The following is a 21716-nucleotide window of genomic DNA, read 5'->3' as shown; positions in this document are numbered from 1 at the left end:
GTTGGTAAATGTTCTGGCTTAAGTGGACTATTCATTAGTAAAATAGTACTTAATCATCAAACTATTCTACCATCGTATCTAATTTAGTTAGTTATATTGTTGTTTCATTGAGGGAGCACTGTACTAAAAATCCTGCGAGAAACCTTTAACACTTCTCTAGATTTATTCGTATCTTATATTGATTCTATAAAAATTTTTTTTTAGAAATTACTTGAAAAGGGCTTAAAAGGTATAATTAAATATACACTTTTCTATTTATGAATCATACAAGTATTTGGAAGGTAATAAATGGAAACAAATTCATTTGTTAAGAGTGTGCCCGGGAAAGAAACCTCAATTTATATAAATAAAACTTAATTGCAGGCTTAATGCTTAATAAATTATATAAATAAATAGCGAAATTACTTAAGTCCCATAAACATAATTATTTTTCTTCAAATAAATTCTGTTGAAATTATATAATTACTTGATATTACAAGAAATTCATATATCAACGAGTCTTAAATTGATTCCCCGAGTGAAGGTTTTAATAATTCTTTACATTAATCTAATATAAATCCTTACTAAATCAATTTCATATTTAGTGATTTTGGTAATTAGAAAATATATCAAATGGCTAGATTCGGTTCAAATGTAGCTATTTGGATTTTCCTTCTAGTTTTATTAATGTTGTTCACATAATTTGTTCTGAGCGCAGATAGTATGTAAACAGAGTAGGGAGTGTCTTGTAGCGGGAGTAAATTTATTTTGTCCTATTTTATATTAGTTATTATGGTAATTTATATTTAAATTTTAATCTTGGCCTAAGTAATTATGAACTGTAAACTGAATGTAAGACCCAAAGGAACGTTTATCATTTTACACAGTGATTTTACAACCATTAATCTCCAACAAATGCTACGTTTTAAAAAATGGCGACACTTACTTCATTACCGCGCAATGCAATGCGCCGCAGGGCTCACTTAACGTAATGAATTCTATATTCTTCTATATCATTCAAGAAAACCGGCAACGCACTTGCGAGCCCTCTGGCAATGTGAGTGTACATGAGCGTATCACTTAACGTTAGATGAGCCTTCTGCACGTTTGCCCCCTGTAACATTAAAACAAAAGCTAGGTATCCAATAGGCTGGAGATATTACGCGATTATCACCCGATTTTTTTAATTTTGTTTTGCCACCCACTATGGAAGCAATTTTAAAGTGTATATAACATGATGACTAAAAAACCTCAGAGTAAGAATATAAAAGGCGACTCTTGTCTCGTTTCTAGGCTTGGAATGAAGATGCATTTGACCTAGTACTAGCAAACGAAACGCGCTATCGTTTCTCGTTCGTTTACCTTCTAACCTTCGGTGTTACCACTAACAAAATGCGTGTTTATGGGCTGTGACTTTTGTCCAGATTCGTACAAACCTCCCTTTATGAATCTTAAACTATAAACGTTTTATACAGATTCAAGAGGCGACACAAACATCATTAGAATACAGTTAAAACGCTATCACACGAACCTATGAATGGGACGTTGCCCTCTCTATTATTCACAGTCAATTCGGCCATGCTGAGAGTTACTGTCGCCATACAGTCCTCCTAATCCGATCTCCCGCTTGGGGACTAAATACATCATTTAGGATTAGTTAGCAAAGAAATTGAACTATTTTATATTGATCATTACTATGTACGAAGCAGTACTAGTAACATGTAATGTATATTTTAGTTAATAATTAGAATCTTATATTTGAATACAATAAATTTAAAACATCAGTTTTGCTAGCCTTTTAGTTTTTCATACACTCGTAAATTGTAATATAACATTCTCGTTTCCGATAATGTCCAATAGGTCGACTACACTTATATTCTCTATAGGTAACATAAGTGTCTCTTAGATTTAAGAACCCTTCAATAAGTCAAGTGAGTTTTTTTGTCAATCAAGCATCGCATCCCCATATTTTTTTTTTATTGATGAAGCTCGTGTTTTAAACTATTAAAGCCAGTAGACACCCAGGTTCAAACAAAGATTTTCATTTATTTGAATATCCCACCATCAACCGCCACCGAACTTAACTCTAGTTAGTGATTATTTTTATTGCTTATTCGATTTAATTCAGATTAATTTATTTTATATAATTAGGATGTTCTTGTGAGTGTTTATACCACCACCACAAAACTGTCAATTGTTTTAGATCGCCTTACTCCGTCTGGCTTGTACTGATTATACAAATAGTAATTAGTATTAAATTAATACGGTGTGTGTTTTTAATTCCATTACCTATAATTAATATCTCTTAAAATCTCGATGGATACTTATTTACTGATATAAAAATTACATTGCTATTTCACACGCTGATATGTCTCACTATATTTTTTATGTAACAGGCGGCAAACGTCGTCCATAGACACTCGGGCTCGCAAGTGCGTTGCCGTTTAAGAATTATTGGTACGCTCTTTTCTTGATGGACCCTTAGACGAATTGGTTTGGAAATACTTCAGCGGGCAGCTGGTTCCACATAGTGGTGGTGCAACTGTTTTCGCGCACCACCACGATGGACGTCGAGGAAATCTGGGTGGAATTTCTTATTCTGCCTCGACGACGTATATCTAAACCACCAAGGGCTATATAATTCAAGTCAAAGTCAAGTCAAAAATCATATAGGTTTCATCAATTACGTACACTTATGAACGTCAAAAAAGAAATAAAAATTAAATGCTTCTAATTTTACATTTACTGCCAGTTCTCAAATCAAGGGCGTAAAACGGAAGAGAAGAATTGGCGATAAACTCTCCGCCATTTTTTTAAATCATGAAACATCAAATTTAGAGTTCTCAAATTTTGGATACAAAACAAATAAGTTCAGCCATTAAACGCCTGAATACATTTATGTAGTCCCCGATAACTTACTATGACTCAGTAGAAGATTTGTTAGAAATCTTTATTGTTTATGCCAGCCATTTCATGTAACGTCCCAGTTAAGATGTAACGATATCGATATTTTATTTATGGGTGCATTTACGACTTTAATAACTTTTATTGATAAAGTTACCTTTGACGTCGTTTATAAGTTAACATAACTCTCCATTAGGGTTACAATCAACATCAGATGGACTTGTGGCCGAACTTGTGTTGTGGCCGAACGCCGTCCAGTTCTGTTGAAAAAAATATTGTTAAAACATTTTAAGCCTACTTTAATTGCTAATTCGAAACAATTATTATTTTGCCGGGAATAGAATTACATAACCTGCGGTCTTTACATAATAATAATAATAAAGCCTTTTTTATTTCCATATCCTTAGTTTACATGGCAAATGTTGTAAGTATTTCCTTATAGCTAAATGTTAGTCGCCTGTGGATATGGGTCCCATTTTTACCATTATGAATACTTACTTACTCCGCTAACGCTAGTTAGTTCTTCACTTTCGATGATCTTGCGCTAATTCTTACCACCACTTGGAGCTCAAGTTTCTACGCTTGGTTCCTGCCAGCGTTACCTGGACCGTCTGACGGGCCGTCATTGGTATTATTGGATATGCTTTCAAACAACTTTTATGGTAAAATCACAGTTAAAAAAATACACGTAGTTTGCGTTTTAATAATAATAATTTATTTATTTAAACAGACACTCATAAGTCCACATGTTTATTGATTTTAGTTTTATTAGTGATAGTTACAACAATCACCGCAACAAAACCACACAGAGTTTTTTACCATGTAGGCACATGCGGTTCAATGCTATTACCGCCAAAATGCTGTTAGGGTCTGTTTCACAATGTACGGATAAAGTACCAAATAGCTATGCAACACATAAATTATGAGGAAGATTGTGCTATTTGACATTCATCGGACTCATAACTTATAATGGACTTTATGTGACGAATAGCGCTATCTGACAGTCGTGAAACGCAACAATAGTGTTTATCCTACCAATAAGTATATTAAATAATAAATAGCTAATTTGGAACTTATGTAGAACTTATCCTTACATTGTGAAACAGACCCTTAGTCTCGCACCGCTATATACGAGTATAATAATAATAATCCAATGGCTACAACACTTAAACCTGACATTAAGTTGCATACGTTTCAGCGATAATTTTTATTTTATAGACAAGTCGGTGAAGACCCGGTTTTTGGGTTTGAGATGTGCTGATTCCCGGTGTTTGCCTTCACTTTAATAACGTGCAGATACGCACATTAAATGAAAATTCTTTAAGCGCACAGACGCCTAATGCGTGATCGTGCGATCTTTTATCTGTTTTATATTTATTGATTTTAAAGAATGATATTAGATTATTATTATTACCATGGTATATTACATTTGACTTTAATTTGCCTACATTTAAACCACTTTTAATTAACTATTAATTTGTATTAGTGTAATAATCATTTGCCTGTCTATTTTTGTATGGTTGATTGTTGCGGTTATTTTATAATTAATCAATCTAAATGTACCACTTACTTTGCGAATAAACGATTTTTTTATGTTTATAAGGCTATTACCGCAAAACTCCCACATATTTACGATTTGAACCCAAACCGTAATCCATTAAATATAAACTCAAGAGTTACTTAGCATTAATCCAAGTCTGTCACATAAATACAGTCATAAGTCTTACGAGATATGAAATATTTACCCGAAATTCCCTTTCCACTCTCTTGACCTTACTTTTCTAAGCAATCTCCGGTCACTTACGATGTTTCTCCTTTTCGTATTTTGGGTCTTAGTTCGAGTTATATAAAATTTAAGTACTGGAAGCTTTTCAGTTTTAACGATGATATAAATGTTAACTTATAACTTAACATTATATGCTAGATACATAAAGTATACAATATACATAATACATATATTAATTCGTGTATGTGGGTAGCTTAAATTGGTTTGTACGCAAGTGCGTACAACAATAGAATAAATGCCAAATAATTAAATGTTAATTGCTATGAAACGAATGTAATGTAAATGTTGAAGAAAGTGACTGCGCTTACTCGTATATTGTCGGGGGGTGACTCCAACGATTTAGGAATCGTCACGTTTATAAAACTAAAAAAGCTTGAGTTACATGTATGTACATCCTTGGCTCGCTATTAAAAAGATGTTAATTTTTTTTTAATTATGAACAACTTGTTAATTTTGGAGCCCAGTGATGATATAATAAGGTCATAGCTTCGACATATATGATACGATTCTATACAAATATTAGGAGACACTTAGAATGTATATTCTAGTATGAAAACTAACTTGAGCAAAAAAATTAACATGCAGGCGCTGTCAACACCTACACTTTGTGATAGGACACGCGTACGACGTAGCACATATTTACAGAATTATACAACCTTTTCTCGCTTCGTAGCGGTTCCGTAGGCCTTTTGTAGCAAGGAGCTTTAATCATACTTGATAAAACTAGATGACCACTCCTCTAAAGTTAGTTTATATTTACCAATCTTCCGTTCAAGATACAACACGAACCGTGTATATGTATATACAAAAGTACCATTAAAAAGTATTTTTGGCCAACCTAGGATGTGATTGCTTTGCTCCATTTTAGATACATGACATGTATAATAATGATTTTTTTTTTCTGTTTGTTTTTGTTATTTTTTTTGTATTGATTGTATTATTTTAGTTTATAATTTATTTATAACAGCTTACCAACGCTCGGCACACTGATACATTGTTACATAGCAGAATGGAGATAATAAAAATAAATTAAACAAAGCAATAATACAATTTATATGAAACTAAATACGATTTTATAGTGTGAAAGGACAACTATGGATATCCAGACTAGGAAGGAATATACAATACTCGTATATATTAAAACCTAGATATAATATATAACGAATTTAAAGAAATTGGTACTGTGGTGTAGCCCTTCACACATCAAGCTTAATATGTTTTCTGTACTTTTAGTTTATTATGTATAAATAATAATAAATAAATATATATTAATGTCAAAACTCTCAATACTAAAGAACCATTTACTAAATATACAGAATATATTATTTACTCTAGAGTCTCCACGTCGAAACTTACCACTAAATATTGCTATCCTGTACCAAAACAGTATTGGTTTCATAGTTCGCGGTAAATCTAGTCTCTGAGTCTTAGCCTTGGAAGACCTATAGAGTTTCAGACACGATAATAGGTTTACCATGTTTTAACTATTCCAGTAGTCATTTTATAAGGGAATCCTAAAAAGTATTTCCGAGACGAGAGGAGTTGCGAACAGCTTAAACAAAGAAGAGAAATTGAAACACAAATTATATTTGCTCTGTGGAGTTTTATGCAAAGTTTTAGCGTATATTTAAATTGTGTTTCTTGTCTTTTGAGATGGAGAGATCGTGTCCCCCAAAGGGCTATTTGTAAAAGATCGTAGCTATTTCACGCCTCATTATTCTTTTTAATCACTTCGAAAGGTTTACTTTTAAAAAAGATAGATAAACTTCTAATATGAAGCATATTTATTTGTAGAAGAAAAGAAATTACGCTCTCTTAATTTTTATTACAATTTATTAAAGGTCCATCATGGGTGTACACTGAATAATGCCTAAGTTACATAAAACTTTCGTTTTTTAGTTAACACGTACTAATCCTCCTACGGGGTTTGGAAGTCTGTTAAAACAAAAAACTGCTGTTATGTTTTTATATATCAGAAAATAATATTTGAATAACATTCGTCATTCGAATTTCGGAAAGTAAAAAAATGGCAAAGGCCTCCTCCAAATCCCACCTTTCCTCTCTGCAATGTACCTTGCTGTTTCTTTAATTTGGTCTATCCACCTTCTAAATTGTCATCTTTTTTGGCGAGCGTAAGGGGCATGAAAAATAGGTGTCGTCCGATTCTCAGACTTACTGAATATGCACAAAAAATTAATGAGAATCGGTCGAGCCGTTTCGGAGGAGTATGAAAACGAACATTGTGACACGAGAATTCTATATACTAGAAGATAAATAACTTAGAAATTTACTTCTACTAAACGATAGAAGGTTTATTATTGAAATTTATAAAAAAAAGTATTTACTTCGTATATGTCTCCCTAAACGGAGGTCAACATAATAACGGTCATTATCCAATCCCATAGTCAATCTGGATAATTCCCACATTAACCAGATTGATGGTGCTTTACCCGGAAACGGAGGACCCACATTTATCTAAATGGTTCATGTCATTTTGACTGCCAAAGAAAGGTGTACTTATCCCGAAACTAATTGTCTCTACGACATGATTAACTTAACCTTTTCAGAAGGTTTTATTTTATCTCGCTTGACCTTTCTTTTTTATAAAGATATCTGGAAAGTGTATTTGGTTCCGGTTAGTCATAAATGTCGGTAGAAATCAATCAATAATTCAGTGGCGCTACAACCTTTTCATATCTGGGCCTCAGAAAACTGTATCTGTTTCATGATCATTTGTCAATCTAATCAAATAGGCAAGTAAGTAATCAGCCTCCTGTGAGCACATGCCGCCAAATTTTTGGTATGAGGCGATTCGGTTTCTTCATCTCTGCTTACACCAATGGATTATTCTATCTTGGACCTGAAAATCTATAATGTGTGTTAGGACCGGAAGTTTTAACACCAATATTAGCTAATTATAGAAAAAAGAACCAGGAAATATAACCATAATTGCTTGTAAATGCGTTCTCCTATTTCAAGTTGCCTACTGCAAATAGAGGATAAATCTTTAATTTTTATTTTATTATTAATTACTTAAAAATGTCATGTGAAACATAGTGTAATGGTTGCAGGTCCTTACAAACATTTTGTAAAACAAAAAACTTGGAGTGGCGGAGAGTTTATTGCCAGTTATTCTTGTTCGTTCTACGCTCTTGATTTGTGAACTAGCAGTAAATCTAAAATTAGAAGCATTTAATATGTACATTACTTTACCTTCATAAGTGTACTTTGTGTTACCTAAATGAATTAATGATTTTGAAAATGAATTCCTTTATCCAGAAATCTTACGCCACTACCAGAGGCTATAGGACCACTGGTTGTTTTCAAACCAATTTTCCCAATTAAAAAATATAAAGAATAACAGATTTAGATATCTGAGGGTACGACTAAGCCATCGCTTCTTTTAAAATACTCGCATATTTTATATAAAGATAAAATACATCAGATATTTTCTGTGTGCGTTGTGACTCGAGTAACAGGCAGTCGCTCAGATCCATACAATGGTTGAAATTATTTCATCGCCTCATGGTTCATTCCGTGCGATTGCTAGCTATGGCTGTGTTCTACTTTAGGCATTTTATACGACAGCGTTTAAAACAACATTCTTAATAACAGTGAAGCGTTTTCCCTTTTAAGAATAAAATAGACTCTGTGACTTGCTACAGAAATAAAAATAAATCAGTGGCGCTACTACCTCTATAGGCCTCAGATTTTTGTATCTGTTTCATGATTATTTCTCAATCTAATAGGCAAGTAGGTGATCAGCCTTCTGTGCCTGGCACACACCGTCGATTTTTGGGTCTAAAGCAAGCCGGTTACCTCACGATGTTTTCCTTCGCCGTTTGAGCAAATGTTAAATGCGCTCATAGAATGTTCATTGGTCCACAGCCAGGGATCGAACCTACGTTCTCAGGGATGAGAGTTGCACGCTAAAGCCACTGGGCCAACACTGCTCTGATATATATATATTGATACATATCAGGCGCAAATTAAAGCATTGACGATTACCGTTTTCCTACATTGAGGGGTACATTGATGTATGCATGTATGTTCATATTCATGAACGGGTGCTACATGTGGTGATTCGTCGGACTTGATTTCGTGTATGCGGTGATGTTAGTAATTTCGACTATGTATTTGCGTGTTGTTCGCACGAGAATGTTAATGGGTGCTCCTATTTCACCATGCCTATGTTCATTTGTTTTTTTTTGTGGACCATGGTGTAATGGTTGCAGCTTTTGTAAAATAAAACAAGTTGGAGTGGCGGAGAGTTTATTGGCAGTTCTTCTCTTCCGTTTGACGCCCTTGATTTGAAAAATGGCAGTAAATGTAAAATTAGAAGCATTTAGCATTTAATATGTATTTCTCTATTGACGTGTTCATAAGTGTACATTATGTTACCTAAATGAATAAATGATTTTTGAATTTTGAATTTTTAAATCCAAACACGATAGATTACATCATGTAATTGTGACCCCAAAAAAAGAGTTAAATATATATGATAAAAATTTGTATTCGTTTTGAAGAATAATAAATCGTATAAATGTGTTGTTTTCAACCTTGGAATATTAAGATACTGCAAAATCATGAACAACTTCCAGTCTCAAGGAAAACTTTTTCGAGTCTGCCCTGAGAAGTAGTGCGAAGTTCGTGCGAATAATGTTTACGGGGAACGGACAACCGCGTCCGTTGTTGTTATTAAATTCTTATTAATTGTTTACCTTCAAAAACTCTCTACACAAAACAGCAGAGAATTACAAGAACGTTTCTTGGATAACATGGTATGTGATTGCTTGGCACAATAGAGGCGTGGTATTTTGATGTTATAACATTTTGATCTGTTTGCTATATCTGTGGTCTTTTCTTTTTATTAAGTGTAGTAATTTTTTCCTTTCGTTGACTAATTGATAATGTACTTCAGACACCAAGGTCAAACCTTTGGGCCTGTAGCTAAAGTTTTTTTTATTAAATGAAGAAAATTAAGAGTACGACGAATAGTTTATAAAAAGCCTTAAAGTTAAACTGTCTGAGAATAAATTGTCTGGTAAGTGAAACATAGCAGTGCTGCGATGTAATAAATTGTCACAAAGATTTGAATGTTCTGATATAATTAAACAAGGTAATATATTACCCAATTATTAAAAAATACGACGTAATTTTTTATTGTCTCTATTTTTTACTTAGAAAATATTTAACAATCCCCATTACACTAATATACTAATTCAGCTGAATTTAATTGATGGCAGCCATATAGAAATTCATTTTCGCGTAGAACAACTCCGACTTTTCATATAAAAGAATCATACATGACTATTTATCATGGTGGATTTTCCCTTTCTCTCGATTTATTCACTGAAATATATTCCTCCAAAGGCATGTGATTTCAGATGACAAGATAGAGTATGCCATAGGACTGCCAGTTACGCCTTCAGGGCTCAAATATTTTCTTTATGTATGGTCTGTATTCTTTGAAAAAATATATTATGTTTACGTTCAAAAAAATTTAATTTTATTTGGTTTTAGTACTAAACAGTATCGAGAAGGAGTCAAACGAAGATTTATACGAATTCACGTCATTTTAAATTATTGTGATCATTAATCACATTCATAGCGTCAGCCTTCAATTTTAACAATGACAAGTAGGCGATCGCCCTAACCCACATTCCAGAAACAATTATTATTTCGCCGGGAAATAACCATTATTAATATAATGAAGAATACATAGTAGATAATATAATGTATGAATAAGAGTTAATTTTTCATTACCATTAACGTATACAGTCTCATTTCTCATTTAGTTAAGACAAAGCTTTAAAATAAGTCTGATGTAACAGTGGAGAAACCTCACCAGGATTCGAGACAGATTAAATATGAAACCACAGTAAATGTAAAAAGTGGAAACTCCGCGGAGATTATGAGAATTTCTAAACGGCTTCCTGCCGACTTTCTTATTCCACTTGTCCATAATTCTAATTAAATCCTAAATTAAATTCGGGCTTAACTTTTTGTTTTATGGACATTTTCGGGAACCACAATTAGTGTCGCCTTTTCTGTTGACAATGCTTTGACTTTTACATGTTATATTGTTTATTTAAACCAGTGATTCCCAAAGTGGTCTATATCGACCCCTAGGGGTCTATGACAACCTGCAAGGGGTCTACGTCAGAAAAAATTCGGGGGTCCATGAAATGAAAAGGTCCACGATAGTGGATCTCAACTCATACTATCTTATAATATCAAAACATATACATTATTTATAAAAGTACCTATGAAGTAAAAAAATATTATATATGTTTATAAAATTGTTGTAGGATGTTGGTATTCGCTTTGTGGTCGCAATACATTTTGAAATTTACAGGAAATCAATATCAGGTAAGTAGGGGGTCTACCCAACACGGAAAAACATGGCAAGGGGTCTACGACACAAAAAAATTTGGGGAACGCTGAGTTAAACCTAAACATATCAATTAAATATACAGTGGTACTATCTACCGGGCGCCAATTTAAATCTTTAATAAGCGCCTGTGCACTTGAACCCCACGTCCCAAGAGTCTCTACTCCAAAGGGAACAAAAACAATAGTTATTACTAAATTTAAATTGAGCAATAATCACACAGATATCTATAATATTTAAAAAAGGTCTGCAATCACCAAACAGACAATGAAAGACATATATAAAATATACCTTAAAGCGATTGAGACTATATAGTATACAAGACAGTGACCCAATAAAATTTTGCTCTAATAAAAATTCAAATATCGTCCATGACAGTACGATTACTTAAACGCTTTGAACAGTAGAGCTATCATTGATTCCAATACAGTCGTGTAGAGAACTTGTTTACTATGAATTAATTTACATCATAAACTACAGTGCAATAAGTAAAATCTTTTAAAGTTACTAGACAAAGCATATTTTTAACAAATGACTTTATACTCTTGACTTTTACGAAACGAAAACATACGGATGTATTGTCGTAGTATATCTTATTATAAATAGACTTTATTCGAAAAAAATATAAGTGGCGCTTCAACCTTTTTAGCTCTGGGCCTCAGATTTCTGTATCTGTTTCATGATCATTTGTCAATCTCAATAGGTTAAGTTAGTAGGTGATCAGCCTCCTGTGTCTGATACACGCCGTCGACTTTTTGGGTCTAAAGCAAGCCGGTTTCCTCACGATGCTTTCCTTCATCGTTCGAGTGAGTGTTAAATTCCCAAAAAGGAAGAAAGTCCATTGGTGCACAGCCGGGGATCGATTCTACGACCTCAGGGATGGGAGTCGCACGTTTAACCCACTAGGCCAACATCGCTCGAAAATTCGCAAAAAATTACGAAAAAATAAAAAGTAACAAAAAAGCAAGTCCTTAAAAAACTTATAAACACTTTTGTTAGGGACTATGCCAATTCGCGTCGTCCATTAGAGCTCGCGTTAGGTCCCCTAATTCAATTCCATAAAAGACGTCCGGAGATAAGAGTATGTCCACTTTAGAATATTATATTCAACTATTATACTGTCGTATAAAGTGTAAAATAAAGTTTATAAACATAAAGTTTAAGATATCTTTATGCTCCTTATTTATTTATTTTGCAAATAAGTTGCGGTATTTAAAGTTTAGAATATTGTTTATAATTTCTCGTAAGTGTGTTAGCCTTGGACTGCACCTCGCCTTGAATACTGAGGTACGGCTTTTAGTATTAAATACAACATCAAATAATTTAAGAGATGGAAAACATTTATCATTTTACATCATAAAAACACTGTATAGAAAAACATAATTTCGCATAATTCGTTTGTGTGTTTAATGAATTATGTTGAAAGTAATGTCTTTTGGTTTTATTTTACTATGTTTTATTATAGGCTTTCATTTTAGATACTTTTACAGTTAACCACATATATATTTCTACCTCATTCTTTTTAGTCATCTGTGTGCCCTTTTTTGGCAAAGGCCTTCTCAAAATCCCGCCATTCCATGCCGTTCTCTGTCACGTACCATCTGCTGTTTTCTTAATTTGGTCTATCCACCTTCTAAGTTGTCTTCCTCTGTTTCGTTTATTGTACCTGGGACACCAGTTTAGTACTTTCTTGCTCCTCTTGCCTTGGTATATTTTTATGTAATAGGAGACAAACGGGCAAGAGGCTCATCTGATGTCAAGTGATACCGCCACTAACATCAGATAAGAACTCACATTGCCAGAAGGCTCGCAAGTGCGTTGCCGGCATTTTAAGAAATTGTACGCTCTTTTCTTGAAAGACACTAAGTCGAATTGGTTCGGAAATACTTTAGTGAGCAGCTGGTTCCACTTAAGTTCTACTACCTTAGTTGTTCTTCTTAAAGATTATTTTATGAATTTTTATTTTCTCTACCTACACATCTGTAGCTTCGTATACTGCGCTTAAGTGGGCGCCCAAGTTTAAGATACAGGTAGGTTACAACTTACATACAATATATCTTTTGGTTACTACAGATCTCAACTCATGAGGGCCTCTCGACTTCTAAGAAGTACGCGAATGATAAAAAAATTGAAATAACGTAATATATCTCATTTATTTCGATACAGAATTCTCATAAAGTATATAAAGAAATACACGCAGTCTCTTTTCCAGTACTGTTCGATAACGTTAACTGAATATCTTGTAATGATGTTAAAATGACTCTTCAAATTATATTGTTATAAAAACTATTGTCCTCACAGCCGATCGGTTCTAGTCTGACATGGCTTGATTTCAGGCTTCACTGCTTCTATTCATGAAAACTAAACAATAAAGCAAAAAAGAATTTCTTTCAGAATGTACTCTCACTCAGTTCTACGTTTCACGAACAAACATAATAACGTTAGACAAATTCAATTATACCGCTACGTTAGAGAAGACAGATTTCATTGGAAAATCAAAATAAAAGGAAGTAATCTATTTTAATAGGTAACCGAAATTTATATTATTTCCGGTGAAATGGTTAATACTAGTTTCATCAAAATCGTTTACTACAAAATAACAGGTTTAGTACCTGTTATTTTATATTTTAATAACATTGTGTGAGCTATTTATATTTTAATAACAACTGACTGAAATATTTCAAGTTGTCCGTTGTTGCGGTGTTATTACCAATTAAATTTAATTATATCAAAAACAAATTCAGTCTCGATAATAATAAATAAATAAAAACGTTAACTAAATTTTAAAAATGCAGTATAGGGAATTCCCCAAACAAATTTGATGAATACTAAAACAAAAAAAATGTTTGTTGTGTATATTAAAACTTCCTGTCTTCCTGTTTATAGTTGGTATCTCAGTCAAGTATTTTTTAATCATGAATTTAGTCTCAATAATTATAAAATTATTGATTAAACGCTCGGATTCACATCGATGCCAGACTACTTATCAAATTGCCTATTATGTGCGGTTCAAATGTCAAAGCTCAGTTCTCAGTGAATTCTTGTTTCATCAACATAGTAATTGGTAATTACAATTTTGTTCCAGATTCGTGGACCCATAATGGATGGCGTCAGAGCTAACACGGAATTCCGTGCAAAAGTTGACCCAATGAATATGGGCAAAACATAAATCAAAATGTACAACACCATAAAATGGAGACACCAATATGCACAACGAATTCAACTTATACAGATTATAATCGAACATTGAACGACACAAATTTTACATTATATGGATTTGACTTTGACAGGAATGACAGTACCACTTCAAATTCGACGGAATCTGTTTATAATCTATGGGCACTGTCACTCATAGTGTTTCCCCTTCTGACTCTGTTTGGAAATGTGCTGGTGATTTTAAGTGTGGCTAGGGAAAAGAGTTTACAAACTGCTACAAATTACTTTATCGTCAGTTTGGCGGTAGCCGATTTGCTCGTGGCGGTGGTTGTGATGCCTTTTGGAGTTTATTATTTGGTAAGTGAGATTTATCGTATTTTTATTATTAATATCTTATTGCAAATACCTCCAAAGATAAATTTAAAACTTGTTTCGTAGTCAGCTTAATTATGATTTTATCGCCATCGTTCTCATTGCTAATGCCCGCCCCACTGATAAGACCGCGATGAGACGTACCTACTTAGTGATAATCCACTTCGCCAACTAAATTTGTGTTGTCTAATAACGATAAACTATGTATAATTTTGAATCAAATCCCTCAAACATGCAAGTTTCCTGGCGACATTATACATTATGAAACATCTTTAAAGAAAAACAAGTTCGCACAGCCGAGTTTTACTAGGTTGAACTTGCCTGTTCTCGAATAATAAAAAGGCATTTATGGCCGATGAATTTTTATTTCAGGAGCAACAATGGCCTATTATTTATAGATTTATTAATATTTAGCCCGTGATCGTCAGTGAGTTCAGTCACGTAGTAATACTATCGGAACATTTTCATCCATAAAAACAAACGCGCCGATTTATATCACGTCGCTATTTTGATGATTTTTAAGTAAATCTGTAACTTAATATTACTTAGATTAACTTATTTACGTGTGAATAAGTGATGTTGTTACGTGAGAATAATTAAGAGAGGATTATAATAAGACGATAATTATCTTTGAAAGCCTAGGTTTTGTACTTTGTACGTTATGGGAATTTTTGAGAAGTAATGGGAATGTCAATCGCACGGAACGCGTTTCGACAATTATTTTCGTGTGAAATGGAGCGGGTTCTCAAAATCGTTGGCGAGATTACTTTCGCGCTGTCATTAAAACGAATAAACGAAACTGTATAAATATTAAAATACACGGTTAAATCATTTTAACTATAACAACCTTACTTGTATTCTATTTATAGTTCGTATTTCAATATCAACCTTATTTGCCCAAAAACCAACTTGTCACTTACGGATTAAAGCGAAAAGTATCGGCAATTCGATCATACCGTTATCAAGTTCTTCATTAGACGTTTAACGATATAATGGGGATTAATGCGTATTATCCCATAACCACTAAAAGCGAACCTTTCCTTTTTTATTCGATTGATTAACATAGATATATATCACTTACTTTTATTTGCTGCCGTAGTGATAAATGACATAAAAAAAGTTCAGTGGCGCTACAACCTCTTTAGGTCTTGGCCTCAGATTTCTGAATCTGTTTCATGATCATTTTTAAATGTATTAGGCAAGTAGGTGATCAGCCTCCAGAGCCTGACACACGCCGTCGACTTTTTGGGTCGTAGACAAGTCGGTTTGCTCACGATGTTTTCCTTCACCATTCGAGGAAATATTTAATGCGCACATAGAAATAAAGTCCATTGGTGCACAGCCGGGGATCGAACCTACGACCTCAGGTATGAAAGTCGCATGCAAGAATGAGATATGAAATGTTTAAATTTCAACAGAGGATAAACATTCCGAAAGAGATGTCTTAGATTCAATTGTTCATTAGCTGCAGATCTTTGAAATAGCCTAATAATAATCTATAGTAAATATAAACGTTTATATCTGCAATATATACGATGTGTGTGAAGTGTGAAGTGAGTTCGCAAGTAAACTCATTAATGGATTTTTTTATGAATATGACCACTTATTTTCTCCATACATCCAGTGGAATCTAACCAGCAACGTACATAAATTAATAGAACGACATGCACTATCATGCCATGTCACACAAATAGAAGTGGTTAATTAGGAAATGAATATCGAAATCATTACGCTTTGAGAGGGCTGTCAACGTTGATCGATTTAATTAGTCAGAGATACCCACTGTTGGTCTAAATATATCATCACATACATACATATTTAATTTCCATTTATTTTTTTTCTTTTTATCGATATACTCGTGGTTGAGGGTCGTTCAAACAACACATCTAATACTAAAACATACATTATCATTTCATAACACAGGCTTGAGTTACACAAATATATTATACATAAATACACACCCATACCCTTACACGCCGTCTCTCTCTCTCTCATAATATTATTGTTAAGTCTGCAAACGTTCTAATTCGATTTGATTGCGATTCGATAAAACAATATTTTGTACTATAGTTAATTAAGATTTCTAAAGAAATAATGTAACAAATGTATACTATAATATATTAAAAATATAATAGGTTTCTTTCCAGAAACACCTCAACGTAGAAAGAGAAGGGCAGCGATTACATAGAGTATTATAGTTGTAATTGCATAATTTGTGTTAGCTAGTTGAAAATACTCGTATATCCATACAATATTTCCACAAAATGGAAATCCCAATATTGCTTCTAGTGCTCGTAACATAAGCTACGTAAAGTGAAAAGCCGTAAGGATATAGAGTCTCACACATAATTCAAAGTACTTAAAGCTACCTTGAATATTCTCTAAGTAGGAAGTATATTCTAAAATTCGTATCAAGCCGAAAATATGTATGTCATAATAATATATTACATTAAACTATTTACACAAATATATATTAAAATCACTTATTTCACTTTTGAAAGTCAAAATAACAAGTTAAAAATATTAAAAAAGAAAAAGACTAGTTGTCCTTTCCAAACGGTAGTTTCATGTGGTATGAAACTCATAAATACATATTTTGTATGCATTGGTTTGATGATTATTGATTATATGTGAAGACCATGTACCCAGAACAAAAAAAAACTACTATACAAAAATAAAATAGGCGCATGGTGTTATGCAGCAGATAACTATATTATTATGTAGATATATGGTGCTCACATATTTACAAATATTGCAACTATAACTATGAACTTATTAATTACAACAGACACTTTGTTACTCAACTAACTAAGAAAAAGTAAAAATCAATATAATTTGTATTATTTACTTATATACGAGATTTGTTCCCACGAGAATGTAAGTGCGTGCTCCTATTTCAGCATGCCTACTGCTGATAGAGGACAATCTTTGTTTTTTTTTTATTAACTATTAATTACTTAAATGTCATATGGAACATAGTGTAATGGTTGCAGCTCCTTACAAACATTTTGTAAAACAAAAAACTTGGCGATTAAAAAGAGTGGCGGAGAGTTTATTGCCAGTTCTTCTCGTCCGTTCGTCGCCCTTGATTTGACAACTGGCAGTAAATGTAAAATTAGAAGCATTTAATATGTATTTCTTTATTGACGATCAAGTGTACATTGTTTTAGATCGATTAATCGATTTAATTATCATTGTTACCTAACTGAATAAATGATTTTGAATTTGATTAAGACATTCAAAGATTAATATTATTAACCAAACCAATGACTCTACGTTTTACTTCGGAATCGAACGATGCTGTTTTGTCTTTGTAATGTGCCCCGGCCGGGGCACGGCCCGGTCGAGACACGGTGTAGCGTGAATCATCCTTTAGGGTATAAAATGAAAAGGCTTGAGCAATATAATACTGTAATATGCTTTGACAAATTTAAAATGTAAGCAACTTCTATAAGTTGCTTACATTTTAAAAGAAACACCTATGTGTTTCTTTAAAATTTGGTTACGTGGTGTAGTCCAACAATAATCCCAAAGTACAGCTTTTCTTGGAGAGCAACCATAGAGACAATTAATTTACAAAAGTTCTTTTGAATTATGGCTTGTCCCTATTGGTGGTAGATTGTAACAAATTGTCAGGAAAAAACCTTGTAATATTTTTTTTTTGTAAAAACCGATTTTTTTTAATTCAAAATCCGTTATTCCATGAAACTTAAGTAGCCTAACGAGAAGAAAACTATTAATAATTGTGTATAAATAATATTTTTCTTTATTTTCACACTACAATTGAGTAAATTCCTGCTTATAGGAACCTGACCTCACACTTGGCCTACTTTTCATTTCAATATCAGTTACTATCAAAAGCATTCTTCGTACAATAAAATTCCTGTTTCTTTTCAAATAAAATTCCACTTTCCGTGGTTTCTCGGTATGGCAATATCATATCTAATACCAGAAACTCAATGTTTAGTAATGTAATTTTTATTTATTAAAAAACATTACATACTCAAACCTCAACCTCATCAGAGATCTAAATACCACGCACTCCTGCAAAACGGCTAGACAGATTTTTATAAAGAATTTGTAGGTATAACAATATGTCTTTAAAGTTCCATAATTACTATATACGGTACCTCCTAGTCTCGTAATACTCTTGCTATATAATGAAAATATATTCCCTAGGTGTGCTTTCTTTGTGGGCTTATGTGGTAGACCATGCCATACGAAAACCAGATTATTACCAGTTTACTTAATATTCTGTTTCGTGTGGTATTTCTGTTTGACCTTACTTACATGTACTTTGAGAACTTATTCAAATACGCCTTTGAGAGTGATTTAATTAAAATTGTTTATTTTGTATAAAATACACAATATTGCATGTTTGAACTATACATGTGTTAATAAAGTTGTTTTTAATTAACCGTCCAGTTTATTTACAATACTGAGATTTATCTAATAATATTCTGAGAAATCTGTAACAATTAAATGTTTCTAACATTTTTCTTCTAGAATCTGCTATATCCAATTACTTAAGGACATCATTATTTTTCTTATGGAAATCATTTATTATACAAAGCCCCGCTTTACCTGTAATTGCCATAATTTAAGATTATCGTTTTTTTTTGTATGCTAAAACTTTTCTTATACATACAATTTCTGTGAGATTTATAAGCAAAATGGCCATAACTTTGACATCGTATTTTGTTTGGTTTTTATAATTTATTATCTCTTCGAGTATGTTAACATGTTTGCCTATAGATGCTTATCACATTAAAATTCTATTTTATTTTTCTCGTACCAATGTATCAGTGTGCCAATCGTTGGCAAGCTTTTTATCAATAAATAAACTTCTATCAATCTTAATAATATTATGTATGGTCGTAAAAATGCCTGCTGTCGCAAAATTTTAATTCCTTATCGCGTTTTTCTAACTAAACTAATCTTTTTTTTTTAACTAAACTTGGCATCAATTCACATGAAGCTTAATCATTTAACGCTTGAAAAATGATAACAATTTAAATACCATAAAAATGGTTTTATTTTACGTCATATGAAGTTTTAGATTGCATGAATACAAAAGAATTTTCAGCTTTCTCACGACTCAACCTTATCTAACCTTGAAATTTTCATACATCTTTGAAATGTTTAGAAATTTTACGTAAGTCTTAATAAATGCTGCCTCAAGGCACGAAAATGTTTTTTTAAAAACTGCTTTGGACTTCTTTTGTTTTTTCTACATAAAGAATAATGGCTACAGATAATCCTTATCCCCAGCCTTCCGAAATGATTTTCACGCTAAGCTTTTTTTATTTAATACAAATACAAATTATATAAAAAGTTAGTTGTTGGTGCTAAAATGACGTATTGCCGGGTAAAGGCCGGCAACGCACCCAATAAAATGGGACATCATGGACTGTGATACTGCTCTTAATTGGCGCCTATAAAAAAGATCCTCAACATCCGACTTGATTGTGCTTTCTAGCAAAGCATACCAATGTAACATTAAAATATATCTAACTCGCTTCATTAAAAATAATTTCGTCAATACAAGTCTTCAAATTTCTATAATCTGAGAAAGTAAGAACACTATCATATTTTAAGTAGTTTACAACAAACAAAACTATTTTTTTTAAGAATGGCTAAAACTTAATTTAATTTTAAACTTCACGAACATATTTCACTTCATTAAGTTTTAGTTAATTACAGTAATTTTTCATTGGTTTCAAAAAACTTCCGGGAAAGTCGTCAAGGTCACCGTCAGACCTTACCTAAAACATGAAAGTTCAATTAGGGCCGAGATTTCTTAAAGAATGTATTCTACGGCCTTGGTTCTCTATTATACTCGGAGTAGGTTCATATTTATTACTCGACGCCTTTTATTTCTGCCTTATGTGGACGTGAGAATTTATTTGTCTGCCTGGCCAGCCTTGGAGTATGAAAACAAGGGATTTAGGAAGGATTTATTTTTTACTGTTATAAGCTCTATCTCTAACTCTATCCATTCTTATACAGTAATTAATAAAAATAAAATAAATCAGCGCTACAACCTTTTTAGATCTGGGCCTCAGATTTCTGTGTCTGTTTCGTGATCATTTGTCTATTTAATAGGAAACCTTCTGTGCCTGACACACGCTGTCGACTTTTTGGGTCTAAGGCAAGCCGGTTTCTTCACGATTTTTTCTCTGAATGATGCCGGGGATCGAACTTACGACCTCATGGATGAGAGTTGTTTTCTTCTTATTTTCAGTTTCTTTTAATTTCATTTTTGAATTAATGCTGCGTGTCAACCAGACATGGAAAATGTCTCTCTCTCTCAATATAGCTCTCTCCCAATTCTCGCTCTATGGCACTGTGCGCGTGATGCGACGTTCGCTCTTTCTCACTCTCTCTCTCTCTCGATCTTTCTCACTTGCTTGCTCCCTACTCTCGCTCCATGGCTATTTTGCTTCATGCTACGTTCGCCCTTTCTCAGTCTCTCTCAATCGCTCTCTCCCTTTGCAACGCTGCACATCTTCGTGACGCTAATATTATTATTTATTTATTTATTATTGCGTTTCATCCGTAAAAAAATTACCCTCATGCGCCAAAAGAAGTTTCGCTTCAAAAATTGAATTTCACCTATTATTTACAACTTTAAAATTATATTTGAAACTGTAGGCACGCTAAAATAGAGATAACAGAAGATTTATTGATCTCTTACATAAAAACTTGGATAATGTTTGCCCTTATTAATAAATTATACTCAAGTATTGTAATCTTTATATATTCTTCTATCACGCTCATAGACATCTCAATAATAAAGACAAAACTGATTAAAATATATAGTGTTTTGTGTTTAAATAGTGTTTTAAGTTGTAACATTACTTTTAATTAGAGCTTATACAGCCCTAACTCTCCATACTAAATGAAAAACGTATTTTCTTTCACATGAAATTTTGTAGATAAAATTAACCTTCAAACAGCTGAAACTGGTATAAATAAAGTATGAAAGGGCATCAGATTAATTTCGAGAGAGTGCGGACAAAGCCAGGCGGCGTTCATGCTTTTAGTGTAATGAAGTGTGCACCAATTCGCTTTTAATCTTGATTCTGATATGTGTATTTTATCAAACATTTTACTAAATACAAC

The 21716-nt window shown here is 32.9% G+C and overlaps 1 protein-coding gene across 2 annotated transcripts in view; it reads left to right on the top strand.

The window, feature by feature from the left end:
- Positions 1-21716, top strand: part of LOC125051859 (dopamine D2-like receptor) — an 88587-nt gene that overhangs the window by 48422 nt on the left and 18449 nt on the right. The window contains exons 1-2 of one of the 2 annotated variants that reach the window (XM_047652454.1): positions 12149-12350; positions 14149-14576. In XM_047652454.1, the coding sequence (XP_047508410.1) occupies positions 14256-14576 (321 nt within the window). In that variant the 5' untranslated portion in view covers positions 12149-12350; positions 14149-14255. Of the gene's footprint in view, positions 1-12148; positions 12351-14148; positions 14577-21716 lie in introns of those variants that run through there. The other variant, XM_047652453.1, reaches the window with a different exon arrangement.

The sequence above is a fragment of the Pieris napi genome, chromosome 8, assembly GCF_905475465.1.
Source record: "Pieris napi chromosome 8, ilPieNapi1.2, whole genome shotgun sequence".
Taxonomy (NCBI): domain Eukaryota; kingdom Metazoa; phylum Arthropoda; class Insecta; order Lepidoptera; family Pieridae; genus Pieris; species Pieris napi.
Note: the sequence above shows the minus strand (reverse complement) of the source record. Positions and strands in the feature narration are given on the sequence as shown.